General features: G+C 56.6%; 9 protein-coding genes across 9 annotated transcripts; 2 read left to right on the forward strand and 7 right to left on the reverse strand.

Annotated features, from left to right (window-relative positions):
* Positions 1-49: 49 nt before the first annotated feature.
* Positions 50-2,583, reverse strand: BAUCODRAFT_239489 (uncharacterized protein). Its single transcript, XM_007681380.1, has 2 exons — positions 2,235-2,583; positions 50-2,172 (listed from the first exon to the last, which is right to left on the reverse strand). The coding sequence occupies exons 1-2, from the start codon at positions 2,364-2,366 to the stop codon at positions 268-270; spliced, it is 2,037 nt and encodes a 678-aa protein (XP_007679570.1). The 5' UTR covers positions 2,367-2,583; the 3' UTR covers positions 50-267.
* Positions 2,584-2,800: 217 nt separating this feature from the next.
* BAUCODRAFT_37088 (uncharacterized protein) lies at positions 2,801-3,142 on the forward strand (the record flags this gene model as incomplete). Its single annotated transcript, XM_007681047.1, has 1 exon — positions 2,801-3,142. The coding sequence occupies one exon, from the start codon at positions 2,801-2,803 to the stop codon at positions 3,140-3,142; it is 342 nt and encodes a 113-aa protein (XP_007679237.1).
* An 853-nt stretch (positions 3,143-3,995) lies between these two features.
* Positions 3,996-7,043, reverse strand: BAUCODRAFT_75796 (uncharacterized protein; the record flags this gene model as incomplete). Its single annotated transcript, XM_007681176.1, has 1 exon — positions 3,996-7,043. The coding sequence occupies one exon, from the start codon at positions 7,041-7,043 to the stop codon at positions 3,996-3,998; it is 3,048 nt and encodes a 1,015-aa protein (XP_007679366.1).
* A 755-nt stretch (positions 7,044-7,798) lies between these two features.
* BAUCODRAFT_37090 (uncharacterized protein) lies at positions 7,799-9,598 on the reverse strand. Its single transcript, XM_007681048.1, has one exon. The coding sequence runs from the start codon at positions 9,317-9,319 to the stop codon at positions 8,288-8,290; it is 1,032 nt and encodes a 343-aa protein (XP_007679238.1). The 5' UTR covers positions 9,320-9,598; the 3' UTR covers positions 7,799-8,287.
* Positions 9,599-9,611: 13 nt separating this feature from the next.
* On the forward strand, positions 9,612-10,431 carry BAUCODRAFT_239814 (uncharacterized protein). The gene has a single exon (XM_007681381.1). It carries the CDS (start codon positions 9,792-9,794, stop codon positions 10,155-10,157), a length of 366 nt encoding a protein of 121 aa, XP_007679571.1. The 5' UTR covers positions 9,612-9,791; the 3' UTR covers positions 10,158-10,431.
* Positions 10,432-10,450: 19 nt separating this feature from the next.
* BAUCODRAFT_26700 (uncharacterized protein) lies at positions 10,451-12,566 on the reverse strand (the record flags this gene model as incomplete). Its single annotated transcript, XM_007680960.1, has 2 exons — positions 10,451-12,328; positions 12,357-12,566. The coding sequence occupies 2 exons, from the start codon at positions 12,564-12,566 to the stop codon at positions 10,451-10,453; spliced, it is 2,088 nt and encodes a 695-aa protein (XP_007679150.1).
* A 704-nt stretch (positions 12,567-13,270) lies between these two features.
* Positions 13,271-15,892, reverse strand: BAUCODRAFT_37092 (uncharacterized protein). Its single transcript, XM_007681049.1, has one exon. The coding sequence runs from the start codon at positions 15,841-15,843 to the stop codon at positions 13,579-13,581; it is 2,265 nt and encodes a 754-aa protein (XP_007679239.1). The 5' UTR covers positions 15,844-15,892; the 3' UTR covers positions 13,271-13,578.
* Positions 15,893-15,991: 99 nt separating this feature from the next.
* BAUCODRAFT_239358 (uncharacterized protein) lies at positions 15,992-17,583 on the reverse strand. The gene is made up of 2 exons (XM_007681382.1): positions 17,508-17,583; positions 15,992-17,322 (listed from the first exon to the last, which is right to left on the reverse strand). Exon 2 carries the CDS (start codon positions 17,229-17,231, stop codon positions 16,140-16,142), a length of 1,092 nt encoding a protein of 363 aa, XP_007679572.1. The 5' UTR covers positions 17,232-17,322; positions 17,508-17,583; the 3' UTR covers positions 15,992-16,139.
* Positions 17,584-17,943: 360 nt separating this feature from the next.
* On the reverse strand, positions 17,944-19,181 carry BAUCODRAFT_125274 (uncharacterized protein; the record flags this gene model as incomplete). Its single annotated transcript, XM_007681383.1, has 5 exons — positions 17,944-18,005; positions 18,056-18,242; positions 18,314-18,615; positions 18,665-19,006; positions 19,061-19,181. The coding sequence occupies 5 exons, from the start codon at positions 19,179-19,181 to the stop codon at positions 17,944-17,946; spliced, it is 1,014 nt and encodes a 337-aa protein (XP_007679573.1).
* Between the last annotated feature and the right edge of the window lie 240 nt (positions 19,182-19,421).

Here is a 19,421-nt window from a genome sequence, read left to right on the forward strand (position 1 = left end):
TCGGAATAAGCTATGCCTCTGCCGGCGACTCCTTTTTCTCCCTTTGACCTACGTATCGAAGATTGATCGGTATCCAGGTCGAAAAATGTAAGGCTTATCATTGAGTGGTCACCAATATACTGAGGCCTGAGAGCGAACATAAGCAATCAAATCTCTGGCCAGTGAGACTAGCTACTCTACGAGTCCATCGTCAATATATCTGACCCACTGATTCCAACCAGAACCTCTTTCAATCGCGCCAACCAGCCATCACATTCCGAAGTTGGCTCAATCCCGCCCCTTCCCGAGTCGAGTAGCCAACTTCCTCACCCCCACCCACCTCTCCGCCCTCGTCTCCACACCCCCCAACTCCGCCCCAACCTCAAACACACTCGTCACCCCATCCAACCCCCCCACCGCCACCTGCCTTCCAGCCCCCTTCTCCCACGCCACCTTATTCAAACTCCGCAACCCGAACAAATCCCTCTCCTGCCCACTCGGCCGCGCACTCCCCACCGGCACCTCCGTACTGACATTCAAGTCCCACACATCCAAACTCCCGCCCCCGTCCACCGACGCAAAGACCCCCGGTTTCGTAGGCGACCACCGGACATCGTAGACGGTGTCTTCGCGTTGGATGTCGAGGAGCGGGCGCACTTGCTCCGCTTGGCCGGAGATGGTGCCGGAGCCGGAGGAGGAAGGGGGTTTGGCGCGCCAGAGCTTGATGGTCCAGTCCATGCCGCTGCTGACGAAGAGGTCGCCCAGGTCGATTTTGCCGCGTGAGGGATGGAAGTCGAGGGCGGTGACGGGGGCGGCGTGGCCGAGGTAGCTGGTTCGGGCGTCGATGCCGGCTTTCGCTCCCGCGCGGTCGTAGCGGTGCACCGGGTGGATGGCGCCTTGTTCCGTCCCCGCGAGGAAGTGGGTCGGGTCGCTGGCGGGGAAGGAGATGCAGGTCGGGGCTACGTCGTCGGTTTTGTAGGCGGAAGGGTTGGGGGAGTGCAGTTCGAGGAATTCTTGCGGGGTGGTGAGCATGTCGGTGCTCCAGGCGCAGACGACGCCGTCGGTGCTGACGGAGATGATGGAGGAGGCGTTTTGGGTGCCGACGACGGCGAGGGAGTAGATGGGATGGGCGTGGCCTGTTCGACCGCCGGTGAGGGGGGTTTTCTGGACGGGTTCGCCGGTGCGCGTGTGTCGGACGCGGGTGTCCCAGAGGCAGAGTTGGCCGGAGTAGGTTCCGCCGAGGATGAGGGAGGGGTGGTGAGGGTGGAAGAGGCAGGAGAGGATGTCAGAGGTGGCGTGGAGGCTGTATTCGGGGCGGCCTTTGAGGTGGAGGTTCCAGACGTTGAGGAGGCCGGGTGGGGTGTGAGGGGAGGCTTGGGATTTGGTGTAGGCGGTGCAGAGGAGCTCGGGAAACTTGGGAGAGAAGTCGAGGCTGCTGATCATGCGTTTGAGACCCAAGGTGTCCGCGAGTGGGAAGGAGGCGACTTCTTTGATGCGCCGGCCGCGGCGGCCGATGTATTCGTCTTCGTCTTCTTCTGCGGTGCGTGAATGAAGGGCGTAGTCCGCTAAGACGTCGTATTCTTCGTCCAATGCGCGCTCGATGACCTTACTGCTGCGTTCGATGAAGTCGAGGAAGTCGTTGCTGCTGGTGACCGCGTTGAGTTCCTCTGGCGCAAGCTCTCGGACTGGAGAGCGATCCTTTTCGAGGTCCGAATTGTCGCCTAGTTGCACCGCTCGGAGTTCTTCTTCGATCTCCACCCGTAGCCGCTGTCGGATCTCTTCCTCCTCCAACTCCCGTTCCCTCTGGCTAAGCTTGCGTCTTCGCCTTCTCGTCGGAGTCTGTGCGACTTCGTCCACTTCCTCGTCGTCTGCGCGTTCATCTTCAATAACTAGATCTGTCTGCACGCCCTTACTATACGTGATGACTTCCGGCTTGCTCTCCACCGGAATCTCATAGACTGTCTGAAACTCGGCAAAGCCCAGTGTCTGCGTGTCGGTGGAAGCGTCCTGATACTGTCGATTTACTGCCTGGTCAGAGCCACCCTCAGGCGCCTGCTCAACAGCATTACCACGTTGGTCACGTGTCTTGCCAGATGGAGTGCGAGGCTGGTCCGGGATCAACAAAGATATCAGCTGGTCAATGTCGTCCCTCGAAGTGGTCGTCCGACTGCGCAGGGGAGATGATGCGGCCAGCTACACAGTCATTCAGTCAGTGCTGTGGTGTATCACGTGGACGAACAGCCGTGCCTACCTACTTCGGCCACATCGCCTACGCTCTGCCTCGTACTACTCAGGTCTCGTGCGCGCAATTCACGTTGTCGCTTGAGCTCCGCCAACTTGGCCCGTTTCGCCGCGATCTCATCCTTGCGACTCTGTAACGAAGACATCCCGATCCTCTTCCGTATGCGTCAATGGACTCCTCGACACTTCAATCCATACAAAATCATGGGAACATTGAAGTGTGAATGAAACGCGCTGATGTCTCGCAGTCACGTGTGCAGATCTCGGGGAATTTCCGCCAAAAGTCCCGAGCAAGCATCGCATCCCAGGAACGGGAAAGTCGAGAAGGTCTTACTCGCGCCTATCGCCATCTCTTGCGCTGCACATCCTTTCCACCCGCGCCGTCACTCATTCAACAGGCCGACTGCGAACCATTGGCCTCACACCACACCTTCCGCCTTAGCGACAGCTCTCCCCCTAGCCCGCAATGACCTCCACGGGGGTGAACGTATGCCGCCTACCCCCCACCCCATTGCCCGCTTCCTACCTGTCTCACCACGGAATGGAACAGTAGAATAGGTGCTGAGAGTCCATGATATAGATGCTCCGCTGGAGCGCCCTCTTCGGCGGCATCCTCTATGGCTTCTCCCACCAATCCGCCATCACCGCGCGCGAGAAAGCGGCCGCCGCACAGCACGAGTACGAGCGGAAACAGAAGCTCATAGAGGAGGCGAAGACGGAGTACGCGAAGAAGAAGAACCCGCAGCAGTTCAGTCAGAAGTCGGGTGGAGGTGCGTTTTTACCCCATCCATTTATTGCGGTGGAAGGGAGGAAAGGACGGGACTTGCCTGGTCATATTGCAACGACCGGGGTGGGGAAGGCTGAGGGATCCTCAAGGCGGTACGGTATACGGAGTGATGCGAGGGCTGACTGGTTTGTGTGAGCAGTGATATTGAATCCCGAAGACCCAAAGTTCGATTTGGAAGCGTACATCAAAAGCGTGGAGAAGATGTCGTAGCGCGACGCTCAAACAATCAGAGGCCAAGAGATGCAGCAGACGCCGCAGCTGGCTGGCCCGAGCCAAAAAGCTATGTTGAAGTGATTGAGCAGTCATGCTTCGCAAGCTCAATCCAAGGAGGAGAAACTAGCCGCCGGTTTGCCCAAGTATCGAAGCGCGGCATACGGCTGTCCTGCCGGAACCCCAATCTGTACATACATTTGTATACTACATGAGCGCATGTTGACCCCGACAAGATCCGTCTAAAGTTACCATACTGCCTCCCAATGGCAGTCTCCGGACTCAGCATCAAGGAGCTTTGAATCCCGGAGCCTCCGGTTCAAAGACAAGTCACGCCAAGACTTTCCAATACGCTTCGTCTTCGTCAGCGACATACTTCTGCAGTCTTCTGCAGTTTGTTTTTCTCCAATCTATCAACCTTGCGATCTCATTCACAGGATGGGAAGGACAGGTCATCAGCTCGCTACAGCACTGCTCTCCCCAGCACTCGACCTCTACGCTTCGTACGTCCCCAGACCCGCCAGATCCCGCTCGCGAGTTCAAAGATGTAATCCTAAAGTGACCCAGTGGCAAGCATTAAGTTCACACGAGCGTAGCCTTCCCCACGGCTCCTTATATTTACGGACACGCCCAGCGCAGCCACGCCTCCGTGCCACTCTAGGAAAAACGTCAATATATCGTTATCGTGTACCGTACCGTTCAACCCAACCGAACACCATCGCTGTGCTCCAAAACCCCATTCCCCGAAATAGCATCCACGCATGCCCATCCATATTACTTACTCCGCAAGCACCTTCCGCAACATCCCCACAAACCCGGGCATCATCTTCCCACACTCCTGCACCATCGGCTTGACCGGCTCCCCCGCGCTCCGCCTGAGCACATCCGCATTCGTCCCCCTCCTCCGCCTCCTCCTCTCCGCTTCAAACGGATCCCGATCCTCCTCCTCATCCTCACTACTATCCCCATCCTCGCCATCCACATCGTCCTCCTCGCCACCCCCCAACTCCTGCAAATCAAGCGGATGCAACCCGAAATCCCCCGGCTTAAACGCCGCCGCCAAATTCCCCATCTGTTGTTGTTGTTGTTGTGGTGGTTGTTGTGAGCCCGACGTAGCATCGGCAGACGCCATCTTCAACCGCGTCTTATCCTGATGCCACCGCTTCCGCGCCATCTGCCACTTGATCAGCGCATTCACCTCCCTGACCACCACCTCCCCCTCCACCACGCCCCCCTCCACACTCTGCACGAACAAGCGGTTCAGATCCAACCTGCCCCTCTCTCCCCTTCGATTAACCGGTCCGTTCCGTAAGAAATCCAGGATCCCCTCAATCCACACCATCAGCTTATCAAACAACCCGTCATCATGAATATGCACCTCATGAATGAATTTGTACAAATCCTCCTCATGCCGCTCACACAAATCGATAAACGACTGCACCGTCTGATTCGGGTCGGCGGAGATGTCGGCCCGTTGGGCTCGCTCGATGGTGGCGATGGCGTCGGTGGCGAAGGCGGCGAAGTCGGTGACGGAGTTGTAGACGTTGGCGGATTTGTAGACGCGCACGAGCGGCTCGTAGAAGATGGTGAAGAGGTCGCGGAAGAGGCGGAGGGTGTTGGGCTCCTCCACCATCTCCAGCATCATCTTCTTATCCCTCTGTCGGGTGTGCAACTTCAGGAGTTGCTTGAGGGAGGCGTAGAGTTCCGCGCCGCGCTGCATCGGATCGTCTTCCCCTTCCGCTTCCTGTACGCCGGCATGGCCATCCGCGGAGGAAGTCGTGGGTGCAGTGGCGTCAGTGTTACTCCGCTCCTCCACCGCCCGATCCCACGCCACATACGCATTGAACGCGCGCCCGACCTGCTCATCCGACAACTCCGGCTGAATCTCGCTCGACTGCAAAATCCGCACCAACAAATCCACCCCTTCCTCCGCCGCCTCCCGTCGCACCCTCTGCTTCACCTCCTCCGCCGCGGCAGCGTACCGCGCAATCTTCTCGCACATCGCCGCCTCCCCGATCCGCGGCGCGAGCGCATCAATACTCTTCTGCAAGCTCCTGATCCCATCGCCCAACGCAAAGCCAAAGATCCGCTGCAACAGACTCTTCGCCCCCAACGGCTGCGCCATGAAAATATCCAATATAGCGGCCATGACCGCCGCCGGGTTCGTGAACCGAATCACCTGCTTCAGCGCGCCGTAGGGAACCAGACTGTGTATCCGTTTCGCCTGCGCAAAAAGTTCCGGACTATTATCCTCGGCCAGGAATAGATGATACAGTGTCGCCGCCACTTCGATCCTCAGCCATTCCGCAAACTTCTTGTACTCAGGATCCAACTCCGCGATCCGGTCTTTCTTTCGGATTTCGGCGAATAGATCGCGTAGCCCGTTGCGTTCGATGACTTTCCGCCGGAACTTCTCCATGTGCACGTCCAGCTCTCTCGCTCTCTCGCGGGCGACTTCGAAGAAACGGCGTTGTTCTTCCAGTCGCTTTTCGTCCATGGCCTTGCGGCGGGCAATGTCGGTTCGTTCTTCCGCGGTTGGTATGATTGGGTTACGCGTGAGGAAGTCGGTCATGGCGGTTGAATTGGCGATGGCTTCGTTTTGGAGGAAGTTGCGCAAGAAGGCGCGCAGGGAGACGCGTTGGTCTTCTCTGTGTAAAAGCTGAGGTTCTGGGGGAGGGTGTTGGGAGGGGGTCGCTCTTCGCTCGGGCGAGCCGGGGATGGTGGTCGAGTCGACGGAGGGGCGGGGGGAGTTGCCGCTGGCGGAGAGGTTGGAGGAGCGGGATTGGTTGCGCGAGTGGCGGCCGCTGGGGGTGCCGCCGCCGCCGACCCATGAGCCTAGGTAGGCGCGGAAGCCGCCGGCTGCTGTGCTGGGTTCGGGGTCGCCTGCGTCGCTGGGACGAGAGTGTCGTTCTTCTTTTGTGGAGAAGGAGGAGGCGTCCTCGTCGTCATCGTCATCGTTGTCGCCGCTGTAGATGGAATGTGCCCGGTTTTTGCGTGGTAGTGGTGGGAGGACTTTGCCCGGCAGCTCCGCGCGTAGTCTCTTGTGCATGCGTCCGAAGTCTCCAAAGCGTCGTGCGACGTAGATTTCGTGCTCGTCCTTCCTCTTCACCCGCAGAATGAACTCGGCGTGTTGGTGGTGACGGATGTGCCTCTTCGCGCTCACCATCCTGACGCCCGCCACATTGACATCCCAGCCATTGATCTCATGCCCTTCGGGCCTATTAACCACCAAGCCTTGCTCATTGGCGCCCCGATCCACCACCTCCATCTCACTAAAACGGATGCGTTCCTCGTAGCCGCTCGCAGTCGGTATGCCCGACACCATCATCAGCTCGACCAGTTTCGTCGCCTTCAATGCCAGCTTCGCGCGCTTCGTCTGCTCCAGCCGGTCCTCACTACTACTGATATGTTTGTTGGCAAAGCTCTCCAAGAAGCTCTGCAGCTTGTCCTGCCAGAACTCCTTCTCCTTCGCCTGGTTCAGGAAGGGAAAGTTGCGCACAAAGTGCACGAAGATGTACCGCAGCAAGGGCAGCTCGGAGTCCTCGGGCGCGACCTCGCCGGCGTCGGACTTGAAGGGCGCACCGAAGCGTTGCAGCGCGGTGGGGTGGGAAAGCTCATGCACCTCCCATGCGGTTTGTTGGGAGAGAAGCTCGCGCTTGAGGTAGTGCTCTTGCTTGCCCGTCAATACCGACCCGGGAGGTGGTATGGAGAGGGTGGAGGAGTAGGTCGAGGGCGCCGATCGGTCTAGGTGTTGTCGTTGGGTGGCGGCCTGGGTGGGTTGGTCGCTGGGCGCTTCGGGCGCATCGACGAAGACCTGACTGTCCATTGTGTCCGCCCGACGGATGGTGGCACCGTTCACGTTGTCGCTCTTGGTGGGAGTGAGTTGGACGTGGAAGCCGTTCGCTTTCGAGGCGACTCGAGGCGCGCCGTTGCCTTGGGGCGAAGCGGTGGCCATGTTGGATGGGAGGGAAGGGCGAGGGAGGATATATAGAAGGCGGCATGTAATAACGTGGACCACTCGCTCTCACTTTCAAGGGCAGAAGACGTACAGTTGAGCTACATACAACACAGCACAATACAATACAGTACAGCACAGTACAGTACAGTACATGTCCACTCCGCCCTCTGCTCCGCCGCGGGACGTTACGCGTTGATCACCGAACTCGTGCATGTGGATGACGTGGTTGCTGTCGCCGAGGCGCAGTTGGAGTCGACGACTATGTACTGGAGGGACAGCGTGGCCACGCGTATACAAATCAAAGCGACCATCGTTCTTGACTGCCGTGAAAAAAATACACCTATACAGTGCTGCCATTCGAGTCCACCATCACTTGGTCGATACAGAAGATGCGGTTCTCAAGGTCACGCAATGCAAGCCACTCCGCCAGAGATGCGCAGGAACCCCTCGCCTTCGCCAAAGCTTGGCCGTCGATCATCCCCTCGTGGCGTCGGTTAACACCTCCCATTAGCCCTACGCCAGCGATGAACACTCCTTTCACTCTCCTCATCCACCCTGCTATGGATCCCGTGTTGACACAATGTATACGACGTTAGATGCTAGATATGCGTGATCATCGCTATGGCAACATGTACGGCATAAACGCAAGGAGCGAGGTAATTTATCAGGAGCAAACCATCCGTCATCCCAGTCATCGCTCCTTTACCGCTACCCTCTCTCAGCACACCCGCCGGCCACCCCGTTTTCTCCGCCGGTCACCCCGCTACATATCGGTTGTCGAGTTTACAAACGAGCTTGACATTGTTGGCGAACCGGGTAATGTATGGGAAACCGGCTCGGTGCTTGAAGGTAGCGTACAGTTCAAGCGGTTGGCCGGGAGGATACCTGACCTTCACCGTCTAGATCTTGCCCGACCTTGCCATTAACGCTTCCTCCCATGCACACCCCAATGGCTCCACATGCGCTTGCCATGCCGCAATGTAGGCAACCCGGCCTCTGTCAACACCATCGCTATGCGTCCGTCAAATGTCATTCCCCAATGCTATGCATGTTGAGCACCTCTGCTGCAAGCCACCGTTCAGCGACTTTGGTATCGTTAGGCGGTCATTTCATCATCCAAACGCCTGCTTCAACCTCTCAACGATAGTGAAGATCAACGCCGAAGAAGGCGCGCTCCTGGCCACCGTGATGCCGCACCCACGATACAGCCCTCTGAACCCATGCGTGCGCCACAAAGCCTTGCCGACCGACAGGAACGTTTGCCGCGCGCCATGCTGAGACAGTTCTCCAGTTTGTATCTTAGACTTGATAGTATCCGCCGGATAGAACAGGAAGTTGTACGCCATGCCTGCTATAGCTCCAGCGAGCATTTGCTGCGAGAGCGGTAGCTGCACATCTGCCACGGCGGTGCTTGTACGTTGGGCGATGCGGGACTTGAGGTAGAGTGAGCTCGCTTCCCAGCCTCCGAACCACGCGGCTGTGCCTCCCGTCTCGCGGAGAAAGGTTCCTAGCTGTCCGCGCCAGAACCCGCTGATGCCTTCTCGGCGGAAGACGTCGCGTATTACGGCGAAAGGAGACAGCGACTTGGAGGAGAGTGGAATCCCGGCGTGCAAGGTGGGATCCACAGGGGACTGTAGAGGCACCTGCATCCGACATTTGACCAGCTCGATGGGCGTCAACAGGAACGAAGTGATGCCTCCTGACATAGCACCAGCGGTGATGAGTCCTGCTAACGGCAAGTCTTCGCCTCCGCTCGTGGTACGCTTGAAGAGACTCGTTGTCTGCAGAAGGTCTTTGGCAAGACTATAACTCCAAAACAAGCACGCCGTCTCCGCCGCAGCGCCAGCAAGCGGAGCACTGACTCCACGATACAGTCCACGAAAGCCGTCTTGTCGGATGCTTTGCTTAAAACAGTCCAACGGACCGCTATATCGCAACGGCAGGTGGTCCGGTTGCGACTGGAGGCGGACTTTGACCGTGTCGAACGGGTACTCGACGATCTTGCCCACGAGGCCCGCGATGCTGCCGAACGCTATATCGTGAAGTGCTTCGTTTGTATGACTTTTCGTCGCGTTAGTCACAGTCGCCGGTGCTGAGTCGGTCAAGGTGGCGTCATTGCCGAACGCTGCGGGCTGGGTATCCATGAGTGCTCCTGTAGCGACTTGTTCGATTGCGGTCCACGTTCGTGAGGTATCTCAAAGGAGAATCGTTCTTGTTCTCATGGGTGACAAATTGAAGAGGCGAGCCTCGTGCTCTTTCACATTCGCCGTTCAGAGCGCTGTGAAAGGTCGAGGTGAATGCTATCGTGGTAGCATGGCAGGCTGTTGACTCAACAGCACATCGATTTCCGGCCGCACAGGACACATTTATAGGGCGCAGCTGGCCAAGATATGGTGCCAGCAGAGCTACGCGTATAGCGTCCGATGTCGTTCACTCGCAAAATGCCTGCGTGGAAAATCTCTGTGGGTCCTGCAGCGGGGGCTCCCGAAGCGCAGGTACCGCAAACAACTGCCCCAAGAACCTCTACGCCTTGCGCTCATTTCCACTCGAGGCACGGTAAAAAACATCTTGCCCTTAGCTTGTAGCAAGCACGTAGCGACTGGTCGACTGTCCGATATGTCTACGGTCGTCGCCTCTACCTCCACGGCGGCGCCGCACGCCCGGGTTCCGCCAACGACGGGCCTTCGCAAAAACGGCAAGCAGTGGCACGAGCCTCGCAAACCATTCCGGCCTACGGCAGGTCAGACGTCGTATGCGAAGCGGGCGGCGAAGCAGGCGCAAGAGGCCGAGGTGAAGAAGCTCGAGCGGGAGATGAAGGCGGAGAAGGAGGAGCAGCGGCAGCAGAAAGTGCAGTCGATCAAGGACAAGCGGGAGCGGAAGGAGGAGAAGGAGCGGTTTGAGAGGATGGCGCAGAAGATGCACGCGAAGCGGGTGGAGCGGCTGAAGCGGCGGGAGAAGAGGAATAAGATGTTGAAGTCTTGATGGGAGCTTTTACTCCCTGACGGGACATGACTGTCGCGATCCGCCATGAGACTAGAAGGGAACAAGACGTTATCGTCTATCGGAAGACTCTTTCGAAGAATAGAAGATGTTCGTCGGCGGCTACACCACAGCTAAGATACACATTTCGAAAGCTAGCATGGCCTTGCAAGCAAAGCGAAAGCCCACAGCAATGTCAGACAACGCCGCGGCCGTCTCAGTGCACATCATCCTCACCACCAACAAGCTCCTCAACACAATCCGGCAGCGTCCTATTGCGGAAATGGGGTATCAGTTCAGAATTGAAATCCGCGGTCATCGTACAAAATGCTGGAGTCGAACGCGGTACGTAGCGCAGGCGGTGCGCTGACGGCGTGCGCCATTGCCGGGGCGTGGAGATAGTGATCCTGGATGCCATCCTCATGGTGGTTGGTATCGATCGGTGTTGGTAGACCGAAGCTGAAGTCGAGAGTCGACGGCGGGCAGGCAGGGAAGATCTTCAAGCCCAATGTACCGGCGGCAAGATCGGCGTTGTGCAATTCCTCTACCTCGTCATCCTCTTCTTCCTCGAGATCCTGGGTGTCCAAAGTGGCGGCGGCGGCGGCCATGTCATGTTCATTCGGCACCATCACCTGGGCTTGTGCTGTGGGCAGCTCAATCTCTTGCAGCCACCCATTCGCCTTCAGCCATTCAATCGGCGGCCAATCACCGCCTGCTTTCCCCGCCCGACTCTCCCGCTCCTCACCTCTTGCCTTGCGTCCACGCTTACGCGGGCAGAAATGGCTCCGCCGCAGATGAGCTGCCGCATTGTAGTATACATTGTACGTCTTGTGGTGCTTGCACTGCTTGCAAATAGCCAACGGACGAGTGGGCCACCATCCCTCTTTCGTCGCTGATGCACCAGCTGCGGGCTCAACGCAAATCCAGACGCGTTTGGTCTCGGCGTGGGCGCGATCATAGTGTCGTCGGAGCTCATGCTCACCGCGGAAACCGCCGGGGTGTTCGCTGCAGAGCGTACAGCGAAGCTTGGGTGGTTGGCGTCGGACGTAAGGTGTTCTGCTGATTGCTGCCTTGCGCCGCTGGTATTCGTACAGTCTGGTTGTTTGCAAGGGAACCGACGACCCGAGCGTCGAGGTCGATCTTGGTCCTTGCGGTATGGTCTTGGGGGCAATGCTTTGTCTGCCGTTCTCGATATGCTTGCGGCGCCGTTCGACCGCCTTGGCAGTCATCGGGTCCGCAAACAGTGGCGATGTGGCTGAATCGCTTTGGTCGGACAGGCTGCATTTCATGTCATGTGCCTGCTCGGTTGGTTCGTCTGCCTTTTGAGCATAATCGCTTCGACCACAACTCGCACTAGGAAAAGACTCAAAGACAGAAGGATGTTGACCAACAAACCCAGCACCCATGCTGCTCACCATCTGCACGCCACTACTGCATTCATACATACCATCATCAAAGCCAGGCAGAGTCTGCACGAGACTACTACAAGGCTTCTCGGTAGGTGCTTCTGAAACAAATGAAGCATCCAAGCCAAAGAAATCTTCTTCATTGTAGAGAGGGAAGGGAACGAAATCAGACTGCTGAGAGCGAGTGGTGGAAGACGACTCAACGCGCATCATGTCGAAAGCGTCAGCCACCGATGTCGAGGTGACACTACTCTGCCGCGACATGGCCTCGCTCGAAGTGAGTGACTGCAGCGACGGCTGACTCGACATGCTGGTACTCGGTGACACCATTGCGATTGCCGCGGTGTCGAATGGCGGCAGAGGCGGTAAGTGGGCGTTGCTTACTGCAAGATGCGAGGCGCCTAAGAGCAGTTCTTGGCTTACATTAGAGCCACCGACTCGTTGCCGCTTTGCTGCGATTGGCAAGGCAACCTGATGACTTGATTCCAGTCGGGAGACAAAAGTGGCCGGATCGTACACTAGGGCTTCGACGTGCTGCGTTGATCGTTTCGAGGGTGCGGCGCGACAGGGTAGACCGGCGCTTGTAGACATGCTGGGAGCTCGCGGATGACTTGGCTGTACACTGGGTGCATCATTAAGTGGCGTTGTAGTCGTAAAGGATGCGGTCGTCGACCGCGCCATGTTCGTGGCGGCATTGCTATGTGAGGTTGATGGGGCGAGTTCGTTTGTCTTTTGCTTGTTCGCTGACTGGCGATTGTTAGATGGATACTGGCACGCCGTAGTCGACAAGACTTACCGATGTCGCCGTCGGTGCCACTGGGCTTGAACCTGGCGAACATACCTGGGTGGGAGGCGCTGACGATGAGGAGTCTCTTGCAAGGTATGAAAGCAATTGAGCCTTCCGCTCAAGCCACGCTCGCTGACGACTTTGCTCGGATGGATGTGCGCTCCATATTGCTCGTTTCTCTTGCTCTAGCTGCTGCAGGAGAACGTCGCTGGAGTACATAGTAGAAGTCCACAGAAGCAGTGTCAAGAGCAACAGCTCTGCCAATCGCAAGCTGTATCGACGATGCTGATCTTACCACGCAGCTGTCACACTATTCGTTGGTAGAGCTGAACTTCAGAATGTTGAAGTGAGGCGAGCAAAGACGGCACAGGGAGGAGGCGACTCTTCTTGTATACAATGGCAGCTCGCAAAAGGCGTATTCAGGAGTATCAGGTGAGAGGCCATGCTCACAGCTGTCACATCCCACGCCATGCACAGTTTCCACGCACGCCGTACGCTTCGCAAGGCAAACCTGAAGCCGGGCCAGCTCCAGGAGCCCACCAGTAGGGGCGCTGCTCGGTACACAAACAAAGCATGGAAGCTTGCATGTAGACCCGCTCGCCCTGGCGCATACCGCCGCTGTTGGTCGCCTCACCTTTTCCTTCCCGCCCATGCAAGATAATCCTGGTGGCGCAGATGTTCGTTAGTCCATTCACGAATTGATTTTATCCGATCACTCTGCGATCCACGGCATGTGGTCATACGGCCTGCCGATACCCACGTGGAGCCGTGCATGTCTTTGCCGTATTCCAAGCCTCCTGCATGCGTTGGCGTCGAAGCCGAGGAAGGATCGTCTCGATCATCCTCAGGCACAGCAGCATGATCGTCGCAATGGTGTTTCACGTACCTCCGGAGAAGGATGTTTGGCTTCAACCATGCGGCTAGAGATCGTGACGCCTTATCGTAGTTCAGCGCCTTCACAGGTGACACGGCTTGCGTGAGAACGCTGCCGTTTGCATATGAGGGTCGTCCGAAGGGCCTTTGGACAGTCGGGACGATGCAGTCGCTGCTCCTCTGTGCAAGAAACATAGAAAGGTCTCGAGCTGGCCCTCGTCATCCAAAGGCCATCTTATGTGGTACAAGTGATGGCATGGCTTGATCTACTGACGGACAAGAACGTGGAAGCAACGTGTTGAGTACGCTATGCATTGAGATCTACCACAGACGCTCCTCGTACCGTCTATCATCAAAACTACACCGCCGACATAAGCCACCGCATACTTCCTACCGGACCCCGGGACTCTTTGCTCGGAACTCTCTTGTGCACTGGATGCCTACGGATGAACGCTGATGCTACCCATGCTGAGTGCTCGTCAATCTCTGCAATATCGTCAGCCCACTCCATGCCGCCTTGATTGCCGGACATCTTTCGTGCTATACTGGCTGCACTCGCCAAGGGTACAGTTGGACTTGCTGGTACTAACATGCTGATCTCCGGAAGCGGTGTGAACGACGCAATGGCTTCTGCTTTACCTAATGTAAGGGACTCTTTCCGCGACGATGTACTGCCACGTGACCCTTGGGACAAACGGGCAATGCCTCTTGCGCGTAGAGTCTCTTCGGTCTCAACGGGCGGTATTGGTGGCTGTGGAGGCATTGGTGACTTCAACGCCGCCACTACTTCCCTGGCCATGCCCTTCTGTAGCGGGCTTGCGGTCGGCTCAGATGACGGCGTGCTGTAGCCCTTGTCTGTTGGGCCAATCACGTTTCCCAGGTCATCCACTTCACCAATATCATTGTAATCTAGCATGCGCACATCGCCTCTATAAGCGATATCTTCGAAGCCAAAAGCGTCGAACCACTCGCAGATATCTTCGACTACGGCATCGTCGCTTCGCCTTCGTGGTACGTGCAAGGCGTGCTGGTAGACGTGCTCGATCACATCCTGAAACGGCTCGAGACTTGCAATAGAGTTCTTCCGCGGCATGATAGCAGGCTTGGGAAGTCGTATAGCACCCTGAATGTATACGTGCCGCTCCCAAGCCGTTAGTTCAGGTGGCGTGACCGTCAAGACCGAGCCTCCCTTCAGGTGGAGTTGCGTGGCTACCAGAGTTGTCACACCGGAAGAGGCAGACGGAGGTGGTGAGTTCTCCGTCACGCTCATTGACTCCGGGATTGATGACAAGCGTACAGTGGGGTCCACTAACGGACCCGCGCTGCCATTTGCTCTGCCGCTTGTTGTCACAACCGGTGCAAGTGGACTTCTTCTTGGCTTGACGGTCTTGCGCACCTTGGGGATAGGTGGGAGCACTCTTTGCTTCTCTCCAGGGTACACTTCAGTCGGCGTGGCAGCAATGCTATCAGGCGTGTCCGGCAGCTCCTTGTCCAAGTACGGCGACGGTGATGGTGGCGGTGGCTTGACGTGAAGGTTGGCAAATGCACGTTTGCGCACACTGCTGCTATCTAGTGGAAAAAATCCGGCATCAAGCAGCATGCTCATGGTCTCCCCTTTGGCTCTTCGTTTCCATGGTATATGCGCCTCTGCAAAAGGCGCGGCGGGCGAGAGCACACTTGCCGCTTTGCTGGAACTCTCTGTTGCACGTCGAGGCTGACTCTGCAAGCCAGGATACTCAAGCTCGAGCAGTGTCGCTTCCAGTGCATCAGCTGCGCTTGCTCGCTTCCGTGGTATCTTCTCCACCTTGCCGCTCTGCACCGCTGGCCGATGGTTGACATGTTCACTCTTGGAAGCTGGCTCTGTGAACGCGAGCTTCTTTGCCGGCTTCGGGCTCAACTTGCCATTCGCAGCAGAGATGACGACGCCTGCCTTCGAAGAATGCAATACTTCTGGTGACCGTACATCTTCCACGCCACTATGCGCGTCCTGGATGCTAAGCTGCACAATGGACCGTCTCAACACCACTTCTTGGGAAGCTGCTGGTCCAGGGCTTGGCTGCACTTGCTGCGATAGCTGTGTACTACTATCCTGCCTCCGTGGCGACTTTTCTGGTACTGGAGGTGGGCTTCTCTCAGGTGTCAAGTCCGACGGGCCGTCTGACAGAGGGAAAGATCCGAGCACTGAGGGCGTGAACAACGGGCTGGAAGGTCGAGGCGGTCGCCTTGGTGGCACGGGCGCTTTGCGCGGCGAACCAGCACGCCTCTCGGCACGGACACCAGGATGACTGGGTGAAGTGACAGCAGTAGAAGTCTTCTCAACGTCTGGTTGACTGGGTCGCTTTACGGTGTCCCTCTCCTCAGCTCCGGGTCTGCGCGCTGGCGGTGGTAGCGCAGAGGTTGGGGGTGCGGTTATCGGCTTCGAGACTTTACGCATGCCGCCTAGTCCAAGGCGTCCCTTTCGTGGAGTGCCTCCATTAGGCGAATTCGGTATTGATCGCGGTTTCTGTTCGCTCGAGTCCTTGCTCTCGGTACTTGCTCTCTTTGCTGCTTGCCTGGTTGCCGCTTCCTGCTTCAACTTCTCGATCTGTGCTCTGGTGAGTTGTATTGGTGGTGGAGCGTACATCTTCGCGGGCGGCCTTGCCGACGATGGAGATCATGATGTTGTGCATCTTCTATACAGTCTTTGCAAAGGAGCGATCGCACCAAGTGGCGCTCTTTGTTCTCTCTACGGCAGGCTCTGGCGATCTACAAAGCCTTGTTCCGGTCAACTGGTAGCCAAGCATTCCTCGATTCTTCCGCTTTCAGCAGGTCAAATGGCGGCCGGCGCTGCCTTTCTACCCCACCGCTACTGATGCCATCGCCGTGCTGTTGGAACGGTCCACGAACCTTCGCTCATCGCCGCTGTAAGCAGGTACTGATTCAATAAGGTAGCTCATTACAATGATACTGCCGACAGACTTTGCAATACACCATATCTCTGCTCACATTCGTCCTGACCTTGGGCCACGAGGCGTCCGTCTCTGCCGGCAGCTCATGGAGGCTTCTTGTCTTTACAGTAGTGACAGTGACCGTCACTACGGCAGGCTTAACGCTGGCGCTGACAGTGCCATCTTCTGCAACGGGCTTCGCCCAGTCCTGATATCGTACAGCTGGCGATGTTTCAGGCTCTGGTCTGAAATGGCTGTTGCTTCCGTCGGACTTCCGGTCAAGGTGGTAGTCGAAGACCCATTCCGGCACTTGTGTCCCAAACTTCGCTGCCAACCGGTACATAGGCACGAATTGGTATCGATCCACCTCTGGACCAACCTGTCTGGCTAACAGAGCCCAGCTTAGTAGCAGCGAGAGTAATACTGCCTTCCGCCAATTGCGCCTGATCAAGCGCATAGTGTTGTCGGGCAGGAAGTATAGATCTCGAATAGCTGCTTTGACGCGGTCGGTGATGGCGTTGTATCTCAGCCGCAGGTACTGATCGTAACTTGCCTGCTTGAAGTTGGCCCAGCCATGCTCGACACTCAGCAAGATGTTGTTGTTGAGCGCAAACTCGTCATATCTGTCCCTCGCCATCCCTCCAAGGATTTCGAACCATTCCGGCCCGTCCAACAGGCACGCAATCGCTACCCAAAGCACGAAAGCTATAGCCGCAGACCACAGAAAGAGCCGGAACGTCGGCCACAAGTAGCTGTGAACAGTTGAGGCGGAGACGTCGAAAACAAACGAAAAGACGACTCGTATCGGCCAGGTGAGTTGCAGGAAGAGCAAGACCAGCAGTTTCCAGGCAAATTGCGCCATTGTGAGGTTGGAGGCTGTGTCCGAGATCGGATCAGTAGCTGTGCTTGTAGCCTTGCTAGCTATGCCATCTAGCATTGTTTTCCGGGCAATGCTGTCTGCTGTACTGGTTGTCGGGCTGAAGTCTGGTGGATAAAGGGCCCCATCTGGTATCCTCCTCCGTTCGAGGGCCTCGATATAGGCCCGAACACGCTCGGCGTCCATACTGCTCTTGCGTGAATACATGTGTGCGGTACTGTCTTACCTTCTGGATGACGATGCGATGTTGTGCGGTCGGCAATGCTTGCTGCTGTGGAGTGGCTTTGTTGTAGTCCAGCTTCGAGTCTTCTTTCAGCACATGACGAATGCGGCACCGGAACGATATGCTCAACCATTGGCCGGTCGCCATTCTAGATCTGACAATAAGATGCAAGCGATTGTTATAGCATGGATGGTAGAAACAAAAGCCAGTGCTTGTTAAAGTGAGGTTCAAGCTCCATAATTAGAAATTAGAAAGCTCACCTCTGAAGCATATGCAGTCCTCTGGGTGCACTTTCCCAATGGCATGACAATGCGTGTATGCTCATGGGAGGGCCGCAAACTTCGTGTCGCTGCGAACTTGCCTCCTGGAGAGCGTGCGTGCGAAGACGGGTTTCTCAGCATCATGTCAAGACCAAACAGTCTGGAAGCGCCAATGGTCCAGATACTTGCAGTGATGCTTTTGGGTTTCTCTAGTAGTCCAAGTTTCTCCTGGATATGGCGTTCTGCTATGCCTCTCAGTGATCGTACGTAGGTTAGTCTGCCTTTCTGCTTGGTGTGCAGTAACGATGCATCTCAGGCCTGGGTAACATCCCAACGTAGTTTCACGTCAACAAGCTGCTGCCATGGGCCTAAACAATACCATAAAGGCACGCCATCGTCTTAGGATGGTGACACAGATACGGGACTTTACCTACTCTTACTTGAAGGCAGGGGCCTGCAGCGTGCTGCCACCGTCGGGGTACAATATCTGCTCGTTGTCTGTGAGGTATGATTAGCCATGCATGCCAGATCAGAGAACGGGCACTTACAGAACAGTCCGCCCTTCCCAGCCAGGAACAATATACTAGCGGCCATATCGCTGTCGTGCCCTCCTCTGCCTGCAGGATTGCCTGGCTTGCTGCTAAGCTGGCTCTTGTTATCGTCGCCGCTCTCGTTCGTCGTCATCTCACTCGGGAAGATTCCAGGTGCTATTACGTTTACACGAACCTTACAGTCCTGTTTCGAATATCAGCGTACCGATCGTGGCCATGACGGCAAATGCACTGGAAGGGCATGTGAAGCCGTACCTTGAAAGTGGTGGCGAGCATCCTGCTCATATGCGTGAAGGCTGCCTTCGAACTGGCGTACGCAAATTGGCCGTTGGAGGAGCCCTTCATTTGGCCAGAGATGGAAGAGACGTTGACGACCGAGGTGGTATAGCCGGGCGTGACCTCGCGGCCTTTGGCAAGCAAGGGCAGGAAGGCCATGCTCATGAAGTACTGACCTATGACATTCGTCTGGAAGGTTTCTTGGAATTGCTGCTCTTCACTCTTGAGGAAGTGTTGAGAGATGGCATTAGGATCTTCCATGTTGGGTTGGCCATTTGTGGCTGGACCATGTCAGCTCATACCACGACCGTAGAGCTCAAGGTCGCTAACAGAATTTGGTGTTGTCGTCTCGCGCAATGCCAGCGTTGTTGACAAGCAGATGGATGCCCTTTGGCTCCTTCTGCTCCATTTCCTTTGCGAGCTTGATAGCGCCTTCTTTCGTGCTCACATCTCCTGGCAGAGCGTGGAGGCTACCAGGCCCAGTGTTATACTGCTTTACGGTTGATTCGAGCACTTCCTCTCTTCTGCCGGTGATGTAGACCTTCGCTCCGTTCGTAACAAGCGCCTGAGCTATCATTAATCCAATACCTGTGCCGCCGCCGGTCACTACGGCTGTGACAAAGTCGACATTGAAGAGATCACTCGTCTTGAGCTGATCGTTCGTCCTCTTGCCTACCCGACATCAGACAAAATGGCTTTGCAAGTCCGCATCGGTTTGATACTTACTAGGATTGTCTGATGCCATGGTTGCCCGTTGTTGTATAGCTGGAAACGCAGGTCTTGACACTGAAGTGGCTAATGTAGGTCTTACCGAAGCTACAGTGGAGCGTGCAAACAATCGAAGCATTGTTTATTGACAGCAACAGAAACGAGCCGATGAGCTACCTTACCTGCAGAGCATTGTGCCATTACACGTCCATGACGTCCTGCGAGGCTTGTTCGTCATCAATTTCCCAAACGCCCCCGGTCGGCCAGAAGCCTAAAGTTTAGAGAGATGCTCAGGCTCTGTTCTCACAGAAAGGAGCCCTTACAGCTTCTTACAACCGTCCGGGGCGTGTCCCTGCGAAGGCAGAGTGCAGCAATGTTC

The sequence above is a fragment of the Baudoinia panamericana genome (genome assembly GCF_000338955.1).
Source record: "Baudoinia panamericana UAMH 10762 unplaced genomic scaffold BAUCOscaffold_11, whole genome shotgun sequence".
NCBI lineage: Eukaryota > Fungi > Ascomycota > Dothideomycetes > Mycosphaerellales > Teratosphaeriaceae > Baudoinia > Baudoinia panamericana.

Coding starts and splice junctions, on each gene's coding strand:
- BAUCODRAFT_239489 (XM_007681380.1), bottom strand. CDS start 2,366: ATGTCTTCGTTACAGAGTCGCAAGGATGAGATCGCGGCGAAACGGGCC. Junction 2,173..2,234: donor GCGTAGGCGATGTGGCCGAA/GTAGGTAGGCAC, acceptor ATGACTGTGTAG/CTGGCCGCATCATCTCCCCT.
- BAUCODRAFT_37092 (XM_007681049.1), bottom strand. CDS start 15,843: ATGTACGCTCCACCACCAATACAACTCACCAGAGCACAGATCGAGAAG.
- BAUCODRAFT_239814 (XM_007681381.1), top strand. CDS start 9,792: ATGTCTACGGTCGTCGCCTCTACCTCCACGGCGGCGCCGCACGCCCGG.
- BAUCODRAFT_239358 (XM_007681382.1), bottom strand. CDS start 17,231: ATGTATTCACGCAAGAGCAGTATGGACGCCGAGCGTGTTCGGGCCTAT.
- BAUCODRAFT_37090 (XM_007681048.1), bottom strand. CDS start 9,319: ATGGATACCCAGCCCGCAGCGTTCGGCAATGACGCCACCTTGACCGAC.